This window comes from Setaria italica, chromosome I (genome assembly GCF_000263155.2).
Source record: "Setaria italica strain Yugu1 chromosome I, Setaria_italica_v2.0, whole genome shotgun sequence".
Taxonomy (NCBI): Eukaryota; Viridiplantae; Streptophyta; class Magnoliopsida; order Poales; family Poaceae; genus Setaria; species Setaria italica.
In genome coordinates this window covers 12960014-12976549 of record NC_028450.1, presented here as the reverse complement: position 1 = coordinate 12976549, position 16536 = coordinate 12960014, and the positions used below count along the sequence as shown (strand labels likewise).

General features: G+C 40.8%; 1 protein-coding gene across 5 annotated transcripts; it reads left to right on the top strand.

Annotated features, from left to right (window-relative positions):
- The first annotated feature begins 7749 nt into the window (after positions 1-7749).
- Positions 7750-15639, top strand: LOC101761515 (cysteine desulfurase 1, chloroplastic). 5 transcript variants are annotated; one of them, XR_001162966.2, is made up of 12 exons: positions 7750-8034; positions 10327-10460; positions 10853-11012; positions 11343-11529; positions 12211-12356; positions 12452-12524; positions 12654-12717; positions 13152-13251; positions 13390-13548; positions 14019-14202; positions 15244-15293; positions 15373-15639. XR_001162966.2 is itself a non-coding variant. In XM_012842568.2 (11 exons), the coding sequence occupies exons 1-10, from the start codon at positions 7840-7842 to the stop codon at positions 14187-14189; spliced, it is 1389 nt and encodes a 462-aa protein (XP_012698022.1). In that variant the 5' UTR covers positions 7750-7839; the 3' UTR covers positions 14190-14202; positions 14561-15066. The 5 variants fall into 5 exon arrangements, 3 of the variants coding, with proteins under 3 accessions (XP_012698022.1, XP_012698020.1, XP_004952295.1); XR_002678020.1 differs by lacking the exons at positions 15244-15293; positions 15373-15639 and adding an exon at positions 14516-15062 and having other exon boundaries at positions 14019-14409; XM_012842568.2 differs by lacking the exons at positions 15244-15293; positions 15373-15639 and adding an exon at positions 14561-15066.
- Positions 15640-16536: the final 897 nt, after the last annotated feature.

Here is a 16536-nt window from a genome sequence, read left to right as displayed (position 1 = left end):
AAGTTCAGAGACATTTTTCACGAGGAAGGAGCGAGATTCAGCCAAAAGTCCAAACCTATGAAAGGTAGAACTTTGGATTTCCTCCAACTTTGATAAAGGAAGTTTTGGATGTGTTGCGGGCTAGAGAAAGTGGAGGATCCAAATTTATAATGGAGCCCAAAGATTTCAAGTTGAGCTGATTTCAGACGAGAAGCTGAAATAAATTTCTAAGTCTGAAAATCACAGCGATTAGCAATGTTTGGAGCAAATTTCGGAGAAAATTACTGCAAAAGGTATATGGGTCCTTGTGCAAAATGGAATCTTTGTTAGTTGTAGAACATATATAGATGAGGGTTGAACCCCATGGAACAAGTTTGAGCTATTCAAATTGAGCCTAAAGTAGGGCAAATGGCCCTGTTCGTAACTTGACGAAACTGAATCGCACAGGTTCAGTTACACAGTGATTTTGCCCGAACTTTGGGCTTAAAAATCTTGGTCCTAGAGTACTTATCTCGGCTTGGGGTCAATCTAGAAAATGAAGAGTGTTGATTCCTCTACGAGTTTGCTTAAGGGATATTTGAACGTTTGGATTCCAAACTGGTCGATTTTGAGGTCTGAACTTTGGAGAAAAGAAAGAAGAAGAAAGGGGGGAAACGAGCAGAGAGCAGAGACGTGCCGCCGCTGGCACTCCTGCCCGTCGGCCAGCGCGACGGCCACGTCCGCGCCCACGCAGGCCTGCAGGTCCTCGAGGTGGCACACATGCGCGGTAAAAGTTTCGTATCACTACCGCCCCGCCCTCATCCAATTAACCATCCGCCATTTTTACTGCCGCGAGTCGAACTCGAGCAAGCAGTGCTGCGCTGGCCGATTCACTCACGCCGCCATTCCTCTTCGCGGTTTCCTCCGCCCACAGCTCCGCCAGCTCCTCCTCAATGCCCCACGCCCCTCCGTTCATCAGCTCCCCGCCAACGAGCTCCACTCGCCGCCGTTTCTGTCCGTCGGCCGCCACCACCGGCCCCTCCGGTGAGCTCTCCGCTCTTGTGCTCGGGTCTAGAGGTTTCTTGGGTCACGTAAAGGCTGTAGGTCACGTCGAAGGCCGTTTTTGCGCCGTCGTCGTGCCTAGCACCGGCCAGCCGCCGGCCAAGTCGCCACCGCCCGTGGAGGGGCCAACTTCGGTTGCCTCCAAGGGGGCCGCCGCCACCCACAGGTGCGCCGCGGCTTGGGGATGCCCCCAGCCCGGCCACGCCGCCGGGGAGGTGCCGCCGGCGAGCCCCGCCCCCTGCCTGTCGCGCCCCTATTTTTGGCGCAGGGAGGAAGAAGGCCCTGACCGCAGGGGCCCGCCTGTCAGCGGCTTGGGATAGGAGAGGGGGCTGGTCTAAGGGGACCCGCGGGTTAGTCGTAGGGGGTAGATAAGGGGTGAGTGAGAAAGGTTTTTCCAAGGGGGTTTCGGATAATCATAGATTTTTCTTTTGCAGATAATAGTTTAAATTCGTTTATCACTTTTTAATTCATTAGAAATTCTAGATTTGACAAAAATAGTGAAACCAATTTTATTAGGATTGTTTATTTTCCTTTATGCATTAAAAATTCTTAAACCCTAGGAAAAATAAAAAAATTAGGTATTTATTTAATGTCTTTTTACTAAGGTATTTAAATAAATACTTAACCTTTATTAAATGCATAAAATTTTAAATAATGTTTTCATATTCACAAATTATTATTAATCCATAGGAATTAAGTTTTGAGATTAGAAAATTATTATAATACTTTTCTAAAATAAAAGAAAAGGCTTAGGTAGGTTAGTAAAGAAATTAAAATTGTGGGTTAATTTTATGGGTAATTTAGTGTTGGCTTGCAACTTTATCATGAAGATAAGTTGTATAGTCACTTGTTGGCTTGGAAATTTATCATGAAGGAAAGTTGTATAGTCATGTGTTCAAAAGTTTGCATCTCTAACTCTTGCATGTACTAAATCGTAGACGTCGAAGCTCCTGAAGTGGAATTCGTGGAATTCATCTGAAGATTGTCAGAGTCCGAGAAGTGTTGAAGTGCTTCTTTTACTAAAGGGGTTTTCCGAAGGACTAGCATTTGTTGATCCCAGGCAAGCTCCGGTGCATCTATGCCTATCTATTTTGGAGTTATTATTTCATGTGTCCAATTATTGGTTATTTTCTTTATGAGTACATTAAGTCTAGGAGTTGATTGAAACCTTCTCTTATGCATGATCCTACCTTGTTTAGAGGACATCTTTGCCACTTGTTCACTAATTAGTAACTATCATATGCTTAGCAATGCTTAGATACTTCAAGCAACTTGGTTGCTTAGCTCTAAGGTAAATTTTGGTCATACATGTTAGTCAAGGAAAAATAGCCTGGAAATTGGAAATGCAGATAGAAGTTAGAGATGGTAGTTCTGTCTGCTAAGTTAATTTGGTTAAGGCCCAATCGTTGTCTTAACCTTTGATCAAGTGAGTTTTACCTGGTTGCTTACTGGGTATGGGACCAGTAAAGCCCGGTAGGTTAGTTGGCTCCCTGATCGGGAATATTTCGTACCCGTGCTTGATGTGACGGAGAATGGCAGGGACGTAGCCTGAAACTCACATGGAGATTAGGCCAGACGTGGGGTCCCATGTGGGGGTGCGTCACTAGGTTCGGGTAGTCATATTCCCAATCTTTGAGTGCAACTAATCGAAAGGTCGTTATGTGCAACCTGGACAGCTGTACATAGCTGGTGGTCGGGTATCTCCTGTAGGATGTAAATTGATCCGGATTGCTGCAATTCTCGGTTATGAATGTACTTGATCACTGTTAAGCATCGTAGTGTAATCCAGTTGAATGCAATGTTTTTCCGAAATTAAATATGTTGTATGACTTAGTTTTCAACTGGTTGCTAAAATATTTTTTCGCCATCTAGACTGGTCAGGTAATAAACTCAATCTGAAATAAAATAACAAAACTAAGGTTCCACTTATAGTAAGCTATTTCTGCAAAAATGTGAGTCAGCCAGTACATTAAACAACTATCATTTAGTTTTGGAAAAACTATCTATATTGGTTAGTTGGGTCAGACTTGCTGAGTACTTTGTACTCAGGGGATCCTTTGTTGCTATTTTCAGAAACCCAGGAGGGACCCACCGAGGAGGAAGCTCTGAAGAACTAGGGTATCTCATGAGTCTCATGATACCCTAGAATAAAACTTAGACGTTTAATTACTTGCCCCGGACTGGTTTATATTTTAAACTCTTAGTAATGGTTTAACTTGCACTGTTAAGTTTCTTTCAATCTATGGTTTGTAATAAATCGTACCTCTGTTATGTACATAAAAATGTAATATTTGTTGATGATATCCCATCGTGGAAGTGATCCTGATGTATGGCTATGGAATACACCGTGGAGGTTTTCGAGGAGTTATGTGAACCCTCGACGGACTACCGGACTTACAATGTTTTAAGTGTGTTTTGGATAATTGCTGTTTTGTTAGTAATTAGGCGCACTTAAGCTAGTTTAAGTTGGGCGGTTCCGCCACATGTATCAACACTCAAATTGGGTCATATCAAAGGTGGCAATTACAAAGAATTTTTCTTGCTCAATGATGAGAAGTATTTACCACAGTAATATCTTTTTCTCACAAATGCATTCTTTATGAAAGTAAGGTGGTGAGATAACGAGAGCATGTAGCAATGGTTTCACGCAGAGACTGAGCAACATACCCTTGTGGTATATGTGAAAATTATGTTCCCATATTTAATCATTGGCAGATCAAATAGCTTTGATAGATTTGGATATACAAGTCCTTAATAGACTTCACACTCTAAATTTTTAAATACAAATTGCAACATATATTGTGTATAATTCAATTCACTCCATGACTTGAAATAGTCAAGTTGATTGTGGTACAACTGACTAAGTGAGTATCTTCTGTAGAAGGATTACTCTAATCACTATGATTGCATGTGTGTTCATAAACAAATCTGACTTGGATTTTCCATCATCTCAATACGCAAACAAACAAGCAATCATTTTATGACGGAATTTGAGATGAAATTTGGGTAAAACTAAATTATGCTTAAGTTTACAACTTATGCAAATATATCAGTTTACCAATATTCAATTGTATTAGTATTAGACAAGCATATCCATCAACACTTGTGGTTATTCAATCCCTAATGATGGATCAATATTCATTTAGACCTTGGGATGATGAACTTAGTGCCAGCAAAGCACTTATGTGTTATACAAAATGCAACATGCCTGATAATGCATTTGTACATATCTTGCTATAGTGCAAACGAGTGCAACTCCAACAACACCATACTGGTGGGAGTCAAAAATAGATATCCACATATATCTAAATGGTATCAAAAAAATATTAATTAATTTCAAGACACGACAAAGTGGGATATCAAGATATTGGCTAACTGATCCCTATATTGCCAGATCATAGACTGATACAGATAATAAAGTTTTCTTGTGAGTCATCAAAATAAACTCTAATAGCAACTTTTATCTGTCATTCTGAAGCTATCACATGCATATGTGCAACTTCAGTGAACGATAAAATGTGATTCTATCTAATCACTCATATTATCCATAAATGATAATGCAACTTGTAGCTTGGATGAAATGAAGTTACATATGAACAATATCATCAACTTATTGTCCAAAATGTTTAATCCTCATTTTTACAAAGTGAAGGAATAAACATCTTGCAAAATATACTCACTAATGTACTTATCCACTACTACATCGTAGAATGGTGTTCATGGTAAGTGGTGAGTGACAACTTAAATTTGGCAAGGCTCACGGGGAGACTCTCCTGAAATTCTAATCTATTCAAACATCATATTGTACTCTTTTACCTAAATGAGTTTTCCCTCACAAAGGTTTCTCATAAAAGGTTTTAATGAGGCACTATCAATACAAGAATATATGTCATATCACCTGTTTTAAAGGTGGTATTCAAGACGTATTATATGGCATATTTTCTATTTTCTCTACAAGAGTTTTTAAGGAGATATAAAAGACATACAATTCCTTCTCATATTTTCCCATTGGATTTTGGGGAAGGTTATTCGAATATAATTCTCAAATCATAATATTATTGATCTCCAAACTTACTTATGAGTTTTCCTTTTCAAGGTTTTTTCTCATGTGAGTTTACAATGAGACAGTAATCTAAATATGCCATATCATTTCTCCTTATCTATTCCTACTGGGTTTTAAAGGAGTTTTAATGGTATATGGATATATAAGTTGGTTTCTCCTTAATATTTTTCCCATAGGATTTTTGGAGGAGTTTTTCCAATATGATAATAAAAGATGATTGAACAAGGATTACATGAAGCTTACATGATCAAGAAGGAGTGTTGTGAAACATTTGAATTAGTGATCAAGTAATATTAAATAATTGTAGAGGATCTTTCATGAAAGGGTGTGGACATTTCGTGAAGGGGCCAACCCCTTGTATAAATATGTAATCAGAACATCCATTCAATTAATGAAGAGAATTCTCAGATTCATTCTTTCAGTCTATTTTTCTACTCTCGACAATTTGGAGTTCCTCTCCATGGAGAATCTCCAACCAGTGGATGCGAGGCTGGGGCAATTGAGATGACGAGCTCATGGGGGTTGAGGGGGGAGGGTGCTGGGCCCTATGTTTCATACACCCTATCATGCCACACAAATTTACACCATATATTTGAATGAAAATTCTGAATTTGTACTCACCTGTATTCCTTTTCTAGCTTCGTGCCTAAAGGAGCGTATGAGTGATTAGGGGAAGAAGATAGATGGTGTTGGGCATTTGCATATTAGTCTTTGGAAGAAGGAACCCATTTACGGGTTAGTCCCTACAAATTTGTAGATATCTAATGTTAGGTATGGTGTCAGAGAAGAAGAGAAGAGTGTGAAAGTTTCTCACCGTATGCTGTGTAGAAAACAGAAATTGTCCATTTGGAATTTCTCTCCATGGTATGTGTCATGCTAAGGCTTCCTTTGGTTGGGCTTTCCAACCTGCTTTTGCTTTTGCAAAAGCCAAAAGCCAACCAAAGGGTCCAAAAGCTCTACGTGCTTTTGCCCAAAAGCTACTTTTTCTTAGTACAAAATCAAAAGCACCTTCCCCCCTGCTTTCAAGTGCTTTTGGGGTAAAAAATTACCCACCTGCCACTGGTTATGATGTACCCTTTCATCTAATTTTTCTCTCCCGCACGCACACAACGCATCTCGCCTCTCGCCTCCCCTGGCCGCTGGGCTTCCTCCCCTTGCCGCCGGCCGGCCGTCCGCCTCCCCTGGCCGCCGGCGGGCCTCGCGCCGCCGCCCCTGGCCGGCGGGCCTCGCGCCGCCGCCCCCATCGCCCCGACGGCTCGCGCCGCCGCCCCATCGCCCCCGACGGCCGCCGCCTCCCTAGAGCCCCCATCGCCGCCGCCAGGTTGACCACCCGCCGCCGCCGGCCCCACCGCCCGTCGCCGCCCCTTGAACGCCCGCCGGCCGCCGCCCCTTGACCGCCCGCCGCCGGCGCCCTTCACCGCCCGCCGGCCGTCCGCCGCCCCCTTCACCGCCCGCCGCCGCCGGCCCCACCGCCCGCCGCCGCCGCCCCTTGACCGCCCGCCGGCCGCCGCCCCTTGACCGCCCGCCGCCGGCGCCCTTCACCGCCCGCCGGCCGTCCGCCGCCCCCTTCACCGCCCGCCGCCGCCGCCCTTGAGTGGCCCCCGGCCGTCCGCCGCCCCCTTGGGAGGGCCCCCCATCGCCGGCGCCCCCCATCGCCGGTTCCTGTCCTGCTCCTGGTGAATGACCAGGAGCATATAAGGTATGAATTTTTTTTTAATTTGTAACACTTTTTTTTTATAATACTGGTATGCTTATAGATGAATTCATAGTTACTGATAGATGTAAAAAAAAATTATAATACTGGTATGCATATAAGGTATGAACTTTTCAGAATGGAGAGAGAGAGTTGCTGATAGATGTAATAAACTCAATTATAGTCTAATACCTAACGACTTATAAGTTTTTTAGTGACTGATACTCAGGTTACAAGTAATATGCTTTTTACACATAAATATATTGAGCCTCTACTTTTAGATCACAAAATGCAATAGAGAACTTATGAATATATGGAAGTATTAAAAGCACCATAATTATTTATACTAATTCAATTATTTTATGTTGTCAGGTACTAGGATAGCTGATGCTTTGGTTAGTGCGAGAGGAGGAGAGTAATGTTGAGGGTTGGCATCCTTGTATAGAACTTTTTGATCGATATAGTTCTATTTATGTGGACCAATTACTTTAATGGATGAAAAACATTTAAAATTTATTTTTTGTTTCTTCCTAAAATAGTGGTTTACATTTGAATTAGTGAACGCATTATTTTGTTACGAGCAATTTGCATATAAACACACTCACAGACCTTTAGGGGCATTACAGGTATTTCTTACACAGCCTACAGTTTCACAGCTCCTCTAACCAAACGGTCTTCTGCTTTTCCCACAGCTGCTTTCTCACAGCTGCTTTTCCACAGCCCACAGCTCACAACAGCTTTTCCAAAAGCCACAGCCCAACCAAACACACCCTAAGTTGCTAACCGCATCTAGTTGCAGCCTAAGGTCACATAAATTTTTTAATTGAGACTCATAACTGATACAGGGCGCATAGCACATCGGCAGAAGCCCACCCAGCCGCACGAGGGGAATGCTAGTTGGGCCTGGCCCAGTTATGGCATGGAATTTTCGACGCATCGGCCTTCATAAGCCCCCACCTGTTCCACGGATAGGGAAGCCCTAACCAAGCCGCCCTCCCAACTCCTCCAGCCCCCAGACGAACACACGCCGGCGCCACCGCTCCAAAGCCCAGCCACGGTGCGCATGGCGGCGGCGGCGGCGGCGGCGGCGGCGCTCCGCTGCTGCTTCCCCGGCTCCGCTATCGGTAGCAGCTTCGTCAGACCCTCTTCCTGCAGGCGGGGCCGACACGCAGCAGCCGTGGCGTCGTCGTCGAGGGAGGCGGAGCCGGCCGCTTCGCTGGGGCACCTTACCCGCGTCGACTTCCCCATCCTCCACCAGGTCGCTCCGCCCTCCTATCTCCGTTCCATCCGGCGTTGCCCGGGATACTTGTTCAAGCTCAATCAATCCTTAACCGGAGGTTTATATAGCATTGCACATAATTCCTGAGCTTCTAATTGTTTACTACAAGCCGTTAGTTTTTTTTTCTGGGTGAAAATGCAACAATGTTTACAGCTTGGGAATAAATTTAACAGTTTGCATTTCTGGCTACTACTAGTATATCATAAGTTTTTGTTTTCATTTGGTGGATTAGTGTCATAGGAGGTTTTGGTATCCATCCACTCCAGCTGCGAAATTGCATGGAGTCCCACTAGTTATAAGGAACGTTTCTGAGTTAGATTCAGGTTATCTTTGTTCTAGATGAAATCCCATCAAAACCTCTTGTTGGTTTCTGTGCCTTGGAACGGTGTAAGTGAATTTCTTATGTTTGTTAAGTTTTGATACTGAATGATGCTTTGGCATATCTTGGTTTAGGTTAAGGTTAGGGCTTGCAAACTTTGCTGATTTAGTAGATAATATGAACTGATCTTTATTTGTGCCTTGCAATTCGCAGCCTTTCCACTATTCTCTATTATGCATCTGTTTTCAATGCTGCTTGTCTGATCATCAGTGTCCCATGAAAGCTGAATTAGCTCAACCGTTGTGGTTGAGTTGGGTGCTAAGATCTTAATGAGTGCATTAAGCTATCTTGATTGTAATATATGTCTATTTGCTACGGCCTAGAACCATTCCATTTTCTTATAAAGATGTGGGTATCTGTACCACATTGCTTGTCTGCTGCATATATTAATCTAATGTTGGTGTGTGGATTTCTATCAGATTGGTCCTATTTCTATGATTGCTTACGTTACTCTTAACCTGATTACATGTTATTCTTTGAAGCACAAGTGAGGGCCCATTTTTAATTGCTTGTTCCCTTTGACAGTTTTCTGTCAATACGTCCGAGGAAGCACCAATGATTCTCTGTTGCACTGTTGGATCCTTTCATTCATATTGCAAATCATAGCCTTACAATCTGTTTAATACTAGCTTATGTTAGTTAGTAGACTGTGATTGAAACTCACAGGAATTTTACTTTGCCAAGTTAATTTTCTTTTTTTGAATCATCAGTATCATAGCAGGTTTTTGAAACAAATGTGTTTCCGACAGTGCTTCCCCCTGTATCCAGGAAGTCCAGCAGAATTTCGAAGAGGCTCATCTCTGGTGACTTGCTGTTGCTGGTGCTAGAGGGTTAATGAGCCCAGGTCTTGGATAATTGGGTGGACTTGGTTGTTCTGTTCAAGTTTGGTCCTTTTTTTATTTATTATCTGGTGATGTGTTCTGAGTTTCTTGCAACTTGCTCAGACCTCATTTGTTTAGGTGAGACCGTTGCTTTTGTAAGGGCTTTTCTCTCTTTAATACAAAGATACGTGGATCTCCTGCGTGTTTTGAAAAAAAAAGTATCATAGCAGGTTTTGGTATTCATCCATGCCAGCTAAGAAGTTAATCATGGAGTGCCACAATTTATTGAGGGCTGTTTCTGAGTTAGATTCAGGTCCTGTTTGTAGAGATGAAATCTCATTAGAACTCTTGTTGCTTGTTGTCTCTGCTTAGAAAAAAATTATTTTCTCATGTTTGTTGAGCTTTGACAATAAATGATGCCTTGGCACAATTTGGTTTGGGTTAAGATTAGGGCATGGAATTTTACTTATTGAGTAGTCAATATGATTTGATCTTTGTTTATGCCTTACAATTTGCAGCCTTTCACCAGTCTGTATTTGGTTTTGCTGCTGCTTCTTTGATCATCGTTGCCCCATGGACATGCGGATACTGCTGTGTTTGTTGTTAAAGAGCTAAATCGATTTTTATCTCAATCATTGTCCTTCAGTTGGGTGCTGAAAGCTTAATGAATGAACTTAGCTATCTGGATTGTAATATGTTTTATTTGCTATGGCCTAAAACCATCTCCATTTGCTATAATGAAGATGTGGGTTTCTGTAGCGCATTGCTTTTCTGGTGCATGTATCAATGTTGCTGTGTGGATTTCGAACTGATTGATCCCATTTCGAAGCCTAGCTATATTTCTCTTAATTTGATTACAATTTATTCTTTAAAGCACAAGTGGGGTCCATTTTCAATTGCTTCTTCTCTTTGAGTTATTTCTGTCAATGCGGCTGAAGAATTGCAACAATGATTTTCTGTTGTATTGTTGGATCCTATCATTTCATATTGTAAATCATAGCCTTACAATCTGTTTAATACTTGCTTCTGTTAGTAGACCGTGGCCTCATTTATTACCACTGAAACTTGCAGGAATTTGATGGTGCCAAATTAGTTTACTTCGACAATGGTGCAACATCACAGAAACCTTTTAGTGTAATGAAAACATTAGATGAGTACTACCGATCATACAACTCGAATGTTCATCGTGGTATTCATGCTCTCAGGTAATAGATACAACTGTATGTTATTTATTGATGCTTTGTATCAAAACTATGAAGTCCATGCTAATACTATCTTAGAATGTGCGTTCACTATTTCCAAGTGTCGGAGCCAGGCTCTAGCTATGCAGGACTGTGTTTTTGTTTCATTTTGTTAACCTCTTCCATGTGTATGATATAGAATCATGTGATATTTGATGATGTTGGCTTTTCAGTAATATGTGAAAAATAATCCAACTTGTACACTGTCAATAGGAAGATATATTAAATATGTCTGTTCATAGTATCATTTGTTTAATGTTCTTGCGTTCATCTTGTGTTTTCAGTTTTTGGTGTTTTTCTTTTGTTTGTGTACACAAGTTGTACCATATCTGACATGCTTGATTCATTGGCATCAGCGCAAAAGCTACTGATGCATATGAAGGTGCAAGAAGAAAAGTTGCAAATTTTGTCAATGCAGCTGATAGCAGAGAGATAATTTTCACACGTAATGCTACAGAAGCTATCAATTTGGTAGCCTATTCATGGGGCCTATCTAACATAAAACAAGGAGATGAGGCAAGTCCTCTATTTCTTATCTGCCGATACAATGTTTTACAGTTTATCATACCTGCTGCTTGTGTTCCTAACTTTCTGTCTGATTCACTTTATTGTGAAAATAGTGCTTCTATCAGTTTTTGGCTTTTCACAACCATCTAATAAATGCCAGAGAATAATGTTTTGTGGTCTGTTTTTTTAAGTAAAGTGTCCATCTAATGAATGCCAGAGAATAATGCTAGTTTGTTGACTTCTTATTTTGTCAAGCAGTATATCTGATTTATGTTCTTGGAAACTATGCAATCTTTTAAACTTCTTGATAAGAAAATTTTCTCCTATTTTGTTTGTCAGATTCTTCTTACAGTTGCGGAGCATCATAGTTCTATTGTTCCATGGCAAATTGTTTCCCAGAAGACTGGTGCCACTTTAAAGTATGTTGGGTTGACTAAAGAAGAGGTTCCGGACATTGAGCAGTTAAAAGGGCTTCTGTCAAACAAGACAAAGATGGTTGTTGTCCATCATGTCTCAAATGTACTCGGTAAGTTGATGTCTTATTTGGGACGGACTTAAAGGCCATGTCAATTATACTGGAAGAAAGTCTTTGTCAAAATCCTTCAATATATTGTAGTAATGATAAAATTGTGGTTCGAATTGCTGCATTAGACCCTTATATCATAGGGGCCTTTTGGTTCCGATTGCTTATTTTTAGCACCTATCACATTGAATGTTTAGATACTAATTAGGAGTATTAAACGTAGACTATTTACAAAACCCATTATACAAATGGAGGCTAAACGGTGAGACGAATCTATTAAGCCTAATTAGTCCATGATTTGACAATGTGCTGCTACAGTAAACATTTGCTAATGATGGATTAATTAGGCTTAATAGATTCGTCTCGTTGTTTAGCCTCCATCTGTGCAATTAGTTTTATAATTAACTCATATTTAGTCCTCCTAATTAGCCTCCGAATATTCGATGTGACACGGACTAAACTTTAGCTCGAGGAACCAAACGCCCCCATAATTTATATTTTTCTTAATACCCAATCAAGCTGAAATTAAGCATATTATGATGATGATTATGTTGTAAGCTAAGCTTCTGGCAAATGTTCCGTGATTTTATCATACTATTTAAGTTTGATTTCATGCTATTCCTCTCAATTTATCTTGATGGCACAATCACTGATGTGTCTTTTCCCACATTTCTTCACTTACAGGTTCAATGCTTCCTATTGAGGAGATTGTAACATGGTCAAAAAGAGTTGGAGCTAAGGTTCTCGTGGATGCTTGTCAAAGTGTTCCCCATATGCCAGTTGATGTTCAGAAACTTGGCGCTGACTTTCTTGTAGCATCATCACATAAGGTTTTATTATTAACAATCTGAAACTAATTAAATTTATAGTCATGTTGGAATAGAGCATTAATTGACCTTCACAAACTATGGGCTAAACTTCTCAGATGTGTGGCCCTACAGGCGTTGGATTTATGCACGGCACATTTGAAATGTTGTCATCTATGGAGCCTTTCTTAGGTATTGTACTGCAGGGTGTAAGGAGTTTGTTCAGTCTGTGTCAGAGGATAAATTCAGTACTTAACACTTACAGTAGCGACACACTGATGTGATAAGGCAGTTTTGTATTTGCATCTGATTTCACTGCAGGTGGTGGCGAAATGATTGCAGATGTGTTCTATGAGAAATCCACATATGCTGAGCCTCCCTCTAGGTGAGGAATTGCTTTGATCTTTCTAGATCTTCCATTGATAAGTATCGTAGTTCTGGAGAAGGTCAGTACAGGCTATAGAATATCTGATAAAGTGATAAAAAGTTACTATAACAGGGCTAATAATACTGCATTTACTATGATGGCCATGGCATAATCTCCTTGAATGGCCTTCAAACAGACACAGTCACAAGCACTAAACATCAAATCTCTTAGAAGTTCCTAATCGAAAATTTCTTCTGCTTTCTTCTGCAGCTAATGTTCTTCTGGTATCGAACTTGAATATTTCATTTTGATATGGCACACTTTGAATGTTACAGGATATTAACCTTTAATTATTGCAAGTGACACGTCATTATTGTAATGTTCTTGTTTTATATCTCCCTTGTTTACTTACATTTGTTGTTTCATCTCTTACTGTATGGTCATCCGAAAAGATTCGAGGCTGGAACTCCTGCAATTGGAGAAGCTATAGGATTTGGAGCAGCAATTGACTATTTATCATGCATTGGCATGGATCAGATCCATGAATATGAGGTCAATACAAGATCTGTATCTTTGTGTCATATCGTTTTCTGAAACATTTGTTTTACAGAGGCTTATTGCACTCCAGAAAGAGTAAGGAAGCAAATTCTTGTGATAACATGCTCACTTCTGCTATTTTCTGCTGTCCAGAAAGAGTTGGCGATGTATCTCTATGAAAGCCTACTTTCTGTTCCAAATGTCCGGATATACGGTCCGGCACCTTCCCAAACAGATCACCGTGCTCCTTTATGCTCTTTCAATGTTGAGAATGTTCATCCTACAGATATTGCTGGAATTCTTGATCTTCAGGTATGCTGAAGCATCAACCATTTGTTTTATATGTAAACATAATTTTGTTTTTTTAATCAACAGTTATTCAGATTGCGTAAATAGAACTTTTACAATAACTTCATAACTCTGTGTTCCCATTTTGTAATGCTGATCTTTTATCTTTCTAAAGTCTGTTCTTGCTCTGCTGCATTGCTTAGCTATTACTGTAATTTGAGGAGCTACAGCTTTTTAGATATTCTGAAATTTATCAGAAGCAGAAGCTATAAATTTTAGCATCCAGCAGTAGCTTCTATGTGATGCGAATTTTTTTCCCTGTTTGTTCTTTGTCTCTCTGACTGTATTGTCTACTTGTTTTGCACTGAAATATTGTGTACCAGTACCAGATTTTTGGGTTAACCATTTTCTATATGCTTCTTTTGCCTACTTCAAGTGAATGATTTTTCATCAGCACTGCTAATTCAGTATTGTTTGCTGACCCTTTGTTTCAGCATAACGTAGCAATTCGATCGGGGCACCATTGTGCACAGATTTTGCATAGGACCCTTGGTATCGATGCAAGTGCTCGTGCAAGTCTTCACTTTTACAATACAAAAGAGGAAGTGGATATTTTCATCCATGCACTTAAAGATACTATTGACTTACTTACATCTCAACACTAGTGCAGTTGAATTAGTAAGTCCTCCCCTTTTCCAGTTTCCTCATTTTCTTGTTTGGGCCGCTGTTTGATATGGTTGGAAAAAGGAAAACATCCAAAGGCTATGCCTACATAAACTGTCAACTCCCTTTTTGACTGCTCTTGTAAAATGAAGTGCAGAATGCAAACTACCTTTCTAATCTCCATCGATATGAGAAATGAAGTTCTGGGTCAGCATTATGCAGGTTCTATTTGCTTGTTGGATGTGGATCTGTCTCAACTAGTTCTAGCTAATGAACACTCTTTCTGTGATGGTGTTGATAAATGATATGTGGTTAATTACTTCTGCAGTAACGTGTTTATGTGTATAATTACCTGCAATTTGGACCAGAGTAGAATGACCTGAGGGCCAATAAAGGACAGGTATATGTGCATGATTTGCGGGGCATATGGAGTTCCAATTCAGAGAAGCTGCGCAGCTGCCTCCTTGTGTCCTTTAGGACCTCTGGGTTGACATACTTTGCTGATACAATGACTGGTAAAAGATAAAATGGGCAAGAACAGTAGTTTCTTTTGCTTGGATCTGCTGTTGATACCCATTATCAGCGGGTACTAGATTGGTTCCAATGCCATTGCTGAGCAAAGCATGGCAGATTAATACTGGATCTGAATGACTGATCTCGATGTTTCCAGATTGTATTGTACATACTGTTGCTGAATTGCCAAATTGGAGACCGCAGATAGATTGTTTGAAGTTTATTATAGTCATGCTACATAGATTCAGGTTTTCTTTACTTAAATTTGCATCAGAAGACAGTTAAGTATGCTTATTGTTATTGTAACTCAGACTCGATACAGCAGGCATTGAATATGACGCACTGCAGCAGCATCTTTCTTTCGCCTGTATTGCCTTGCCTTGGAATAATTGCCCAGAAGAGGCCCATTCTGGACCGAGTGTCATCAGAATGCTGCCTTTTGAGCTGCCTGCATGTTTGACCTTTTTCGTTTATCAATTCCCGCCGCAGAAGATTTGTAGGATTTAGGATTGGGTTCCCTCTTTTGATCTGTAACCTTTTCAGGCGGCAACTCAGCGTGTCGAAAACAAGCAGCAAAGGAAGCTGAGGCAACGGTAAATTGTCGTCTCAATGATTTCTACTATGCTGACTTCTCAGTGGCGATCTGTACGCTAACTGTATAAAGGATTCCAGGCTAGTACTAGATGCATCTTGACGGTGGTCGGACAATAAGCTGACATCTTCGATGCGAGGCCTCAAGGACAGAGATACCCTGCTGTTGAAATTGATCTAGCAGGGAGACAGACTTTCAGTTTTTGGCACTGGCAATGGCAGAGCATCGATCTGGTACTTAATTAATGAAGATTAAGACAGGGATTAAGCTGGATAATGTTGTGTATATACTATCTTTTGAATACCCTGTTTCGTTTGGATAGAGGACGGAAAATGAGGTGGGAATAATTGGATAAAGTTTTAATTGACTAAAATACCCTTGTTCATGAACCAATTAGGAAAACACTTGTCACAGTTAGAGGGGGAAAAACCACTTGGCACTGTTAGAGACATACTTGCATACGTGCAACTATTGTTGGACAAAGCAAGTTCTTGAAGCTTCAGTTCATGAAGCCGAACATGCATACAGTCATCCAACCTTAGCAAGAGGTTTACACACAGTAGAATTCTAAACTCAAACATCACAGAAAAATAAACAACTTGCCGGTAGCAAATGTAGGATGTACTTTTCGGTTAACCATGGACGAATGTTCACCAGTGACCTTTGATACCATCGTATGCTATTTGTGCTTCACAGAAGGCAGCACTAGAGCTCTAGCACTTCGAAGTCATCTGAAGTAATTAAGGAAATATTCGATGTTGCTTCGCCCCTTTACCGGTCACGATTAACCAGATCGAAATTAGGATGCATAAATGGGCACTGAAACTGCTGGTCACATACAAACCGTGTACTGTCCAGTGTTTATGGATGCGAGTATAAAAGGATGTCTTTTCCTTGTTAAAGTCAGTTATGCTATATATTAGGCAGCAAGAAATTTTGTCGAAATCATTTTCAATTTTGTCAGTATCGTAATTTTGAAAGAGCAAGGAACAAGAGATCGAGTTCAGTGTAATACTCGCAATCAGACAAACAAGAATCATGTACAATAAATTATTTGCTCGTGTGCGAGAAAAGTTCTAGTACTCCCGGTGCTTGGGGTGCGTGGAAAGGTAAAGTGGAATTGCCTTACAATAATTATGTTAAAGTGGATGATTACTACTATTTTTTTTCGAACAGCACGAGACTGTACGCCATTTCTATTAGAAAAGAAGGAATTTACAGGTGGCCCGAGCGGGCCACTGACG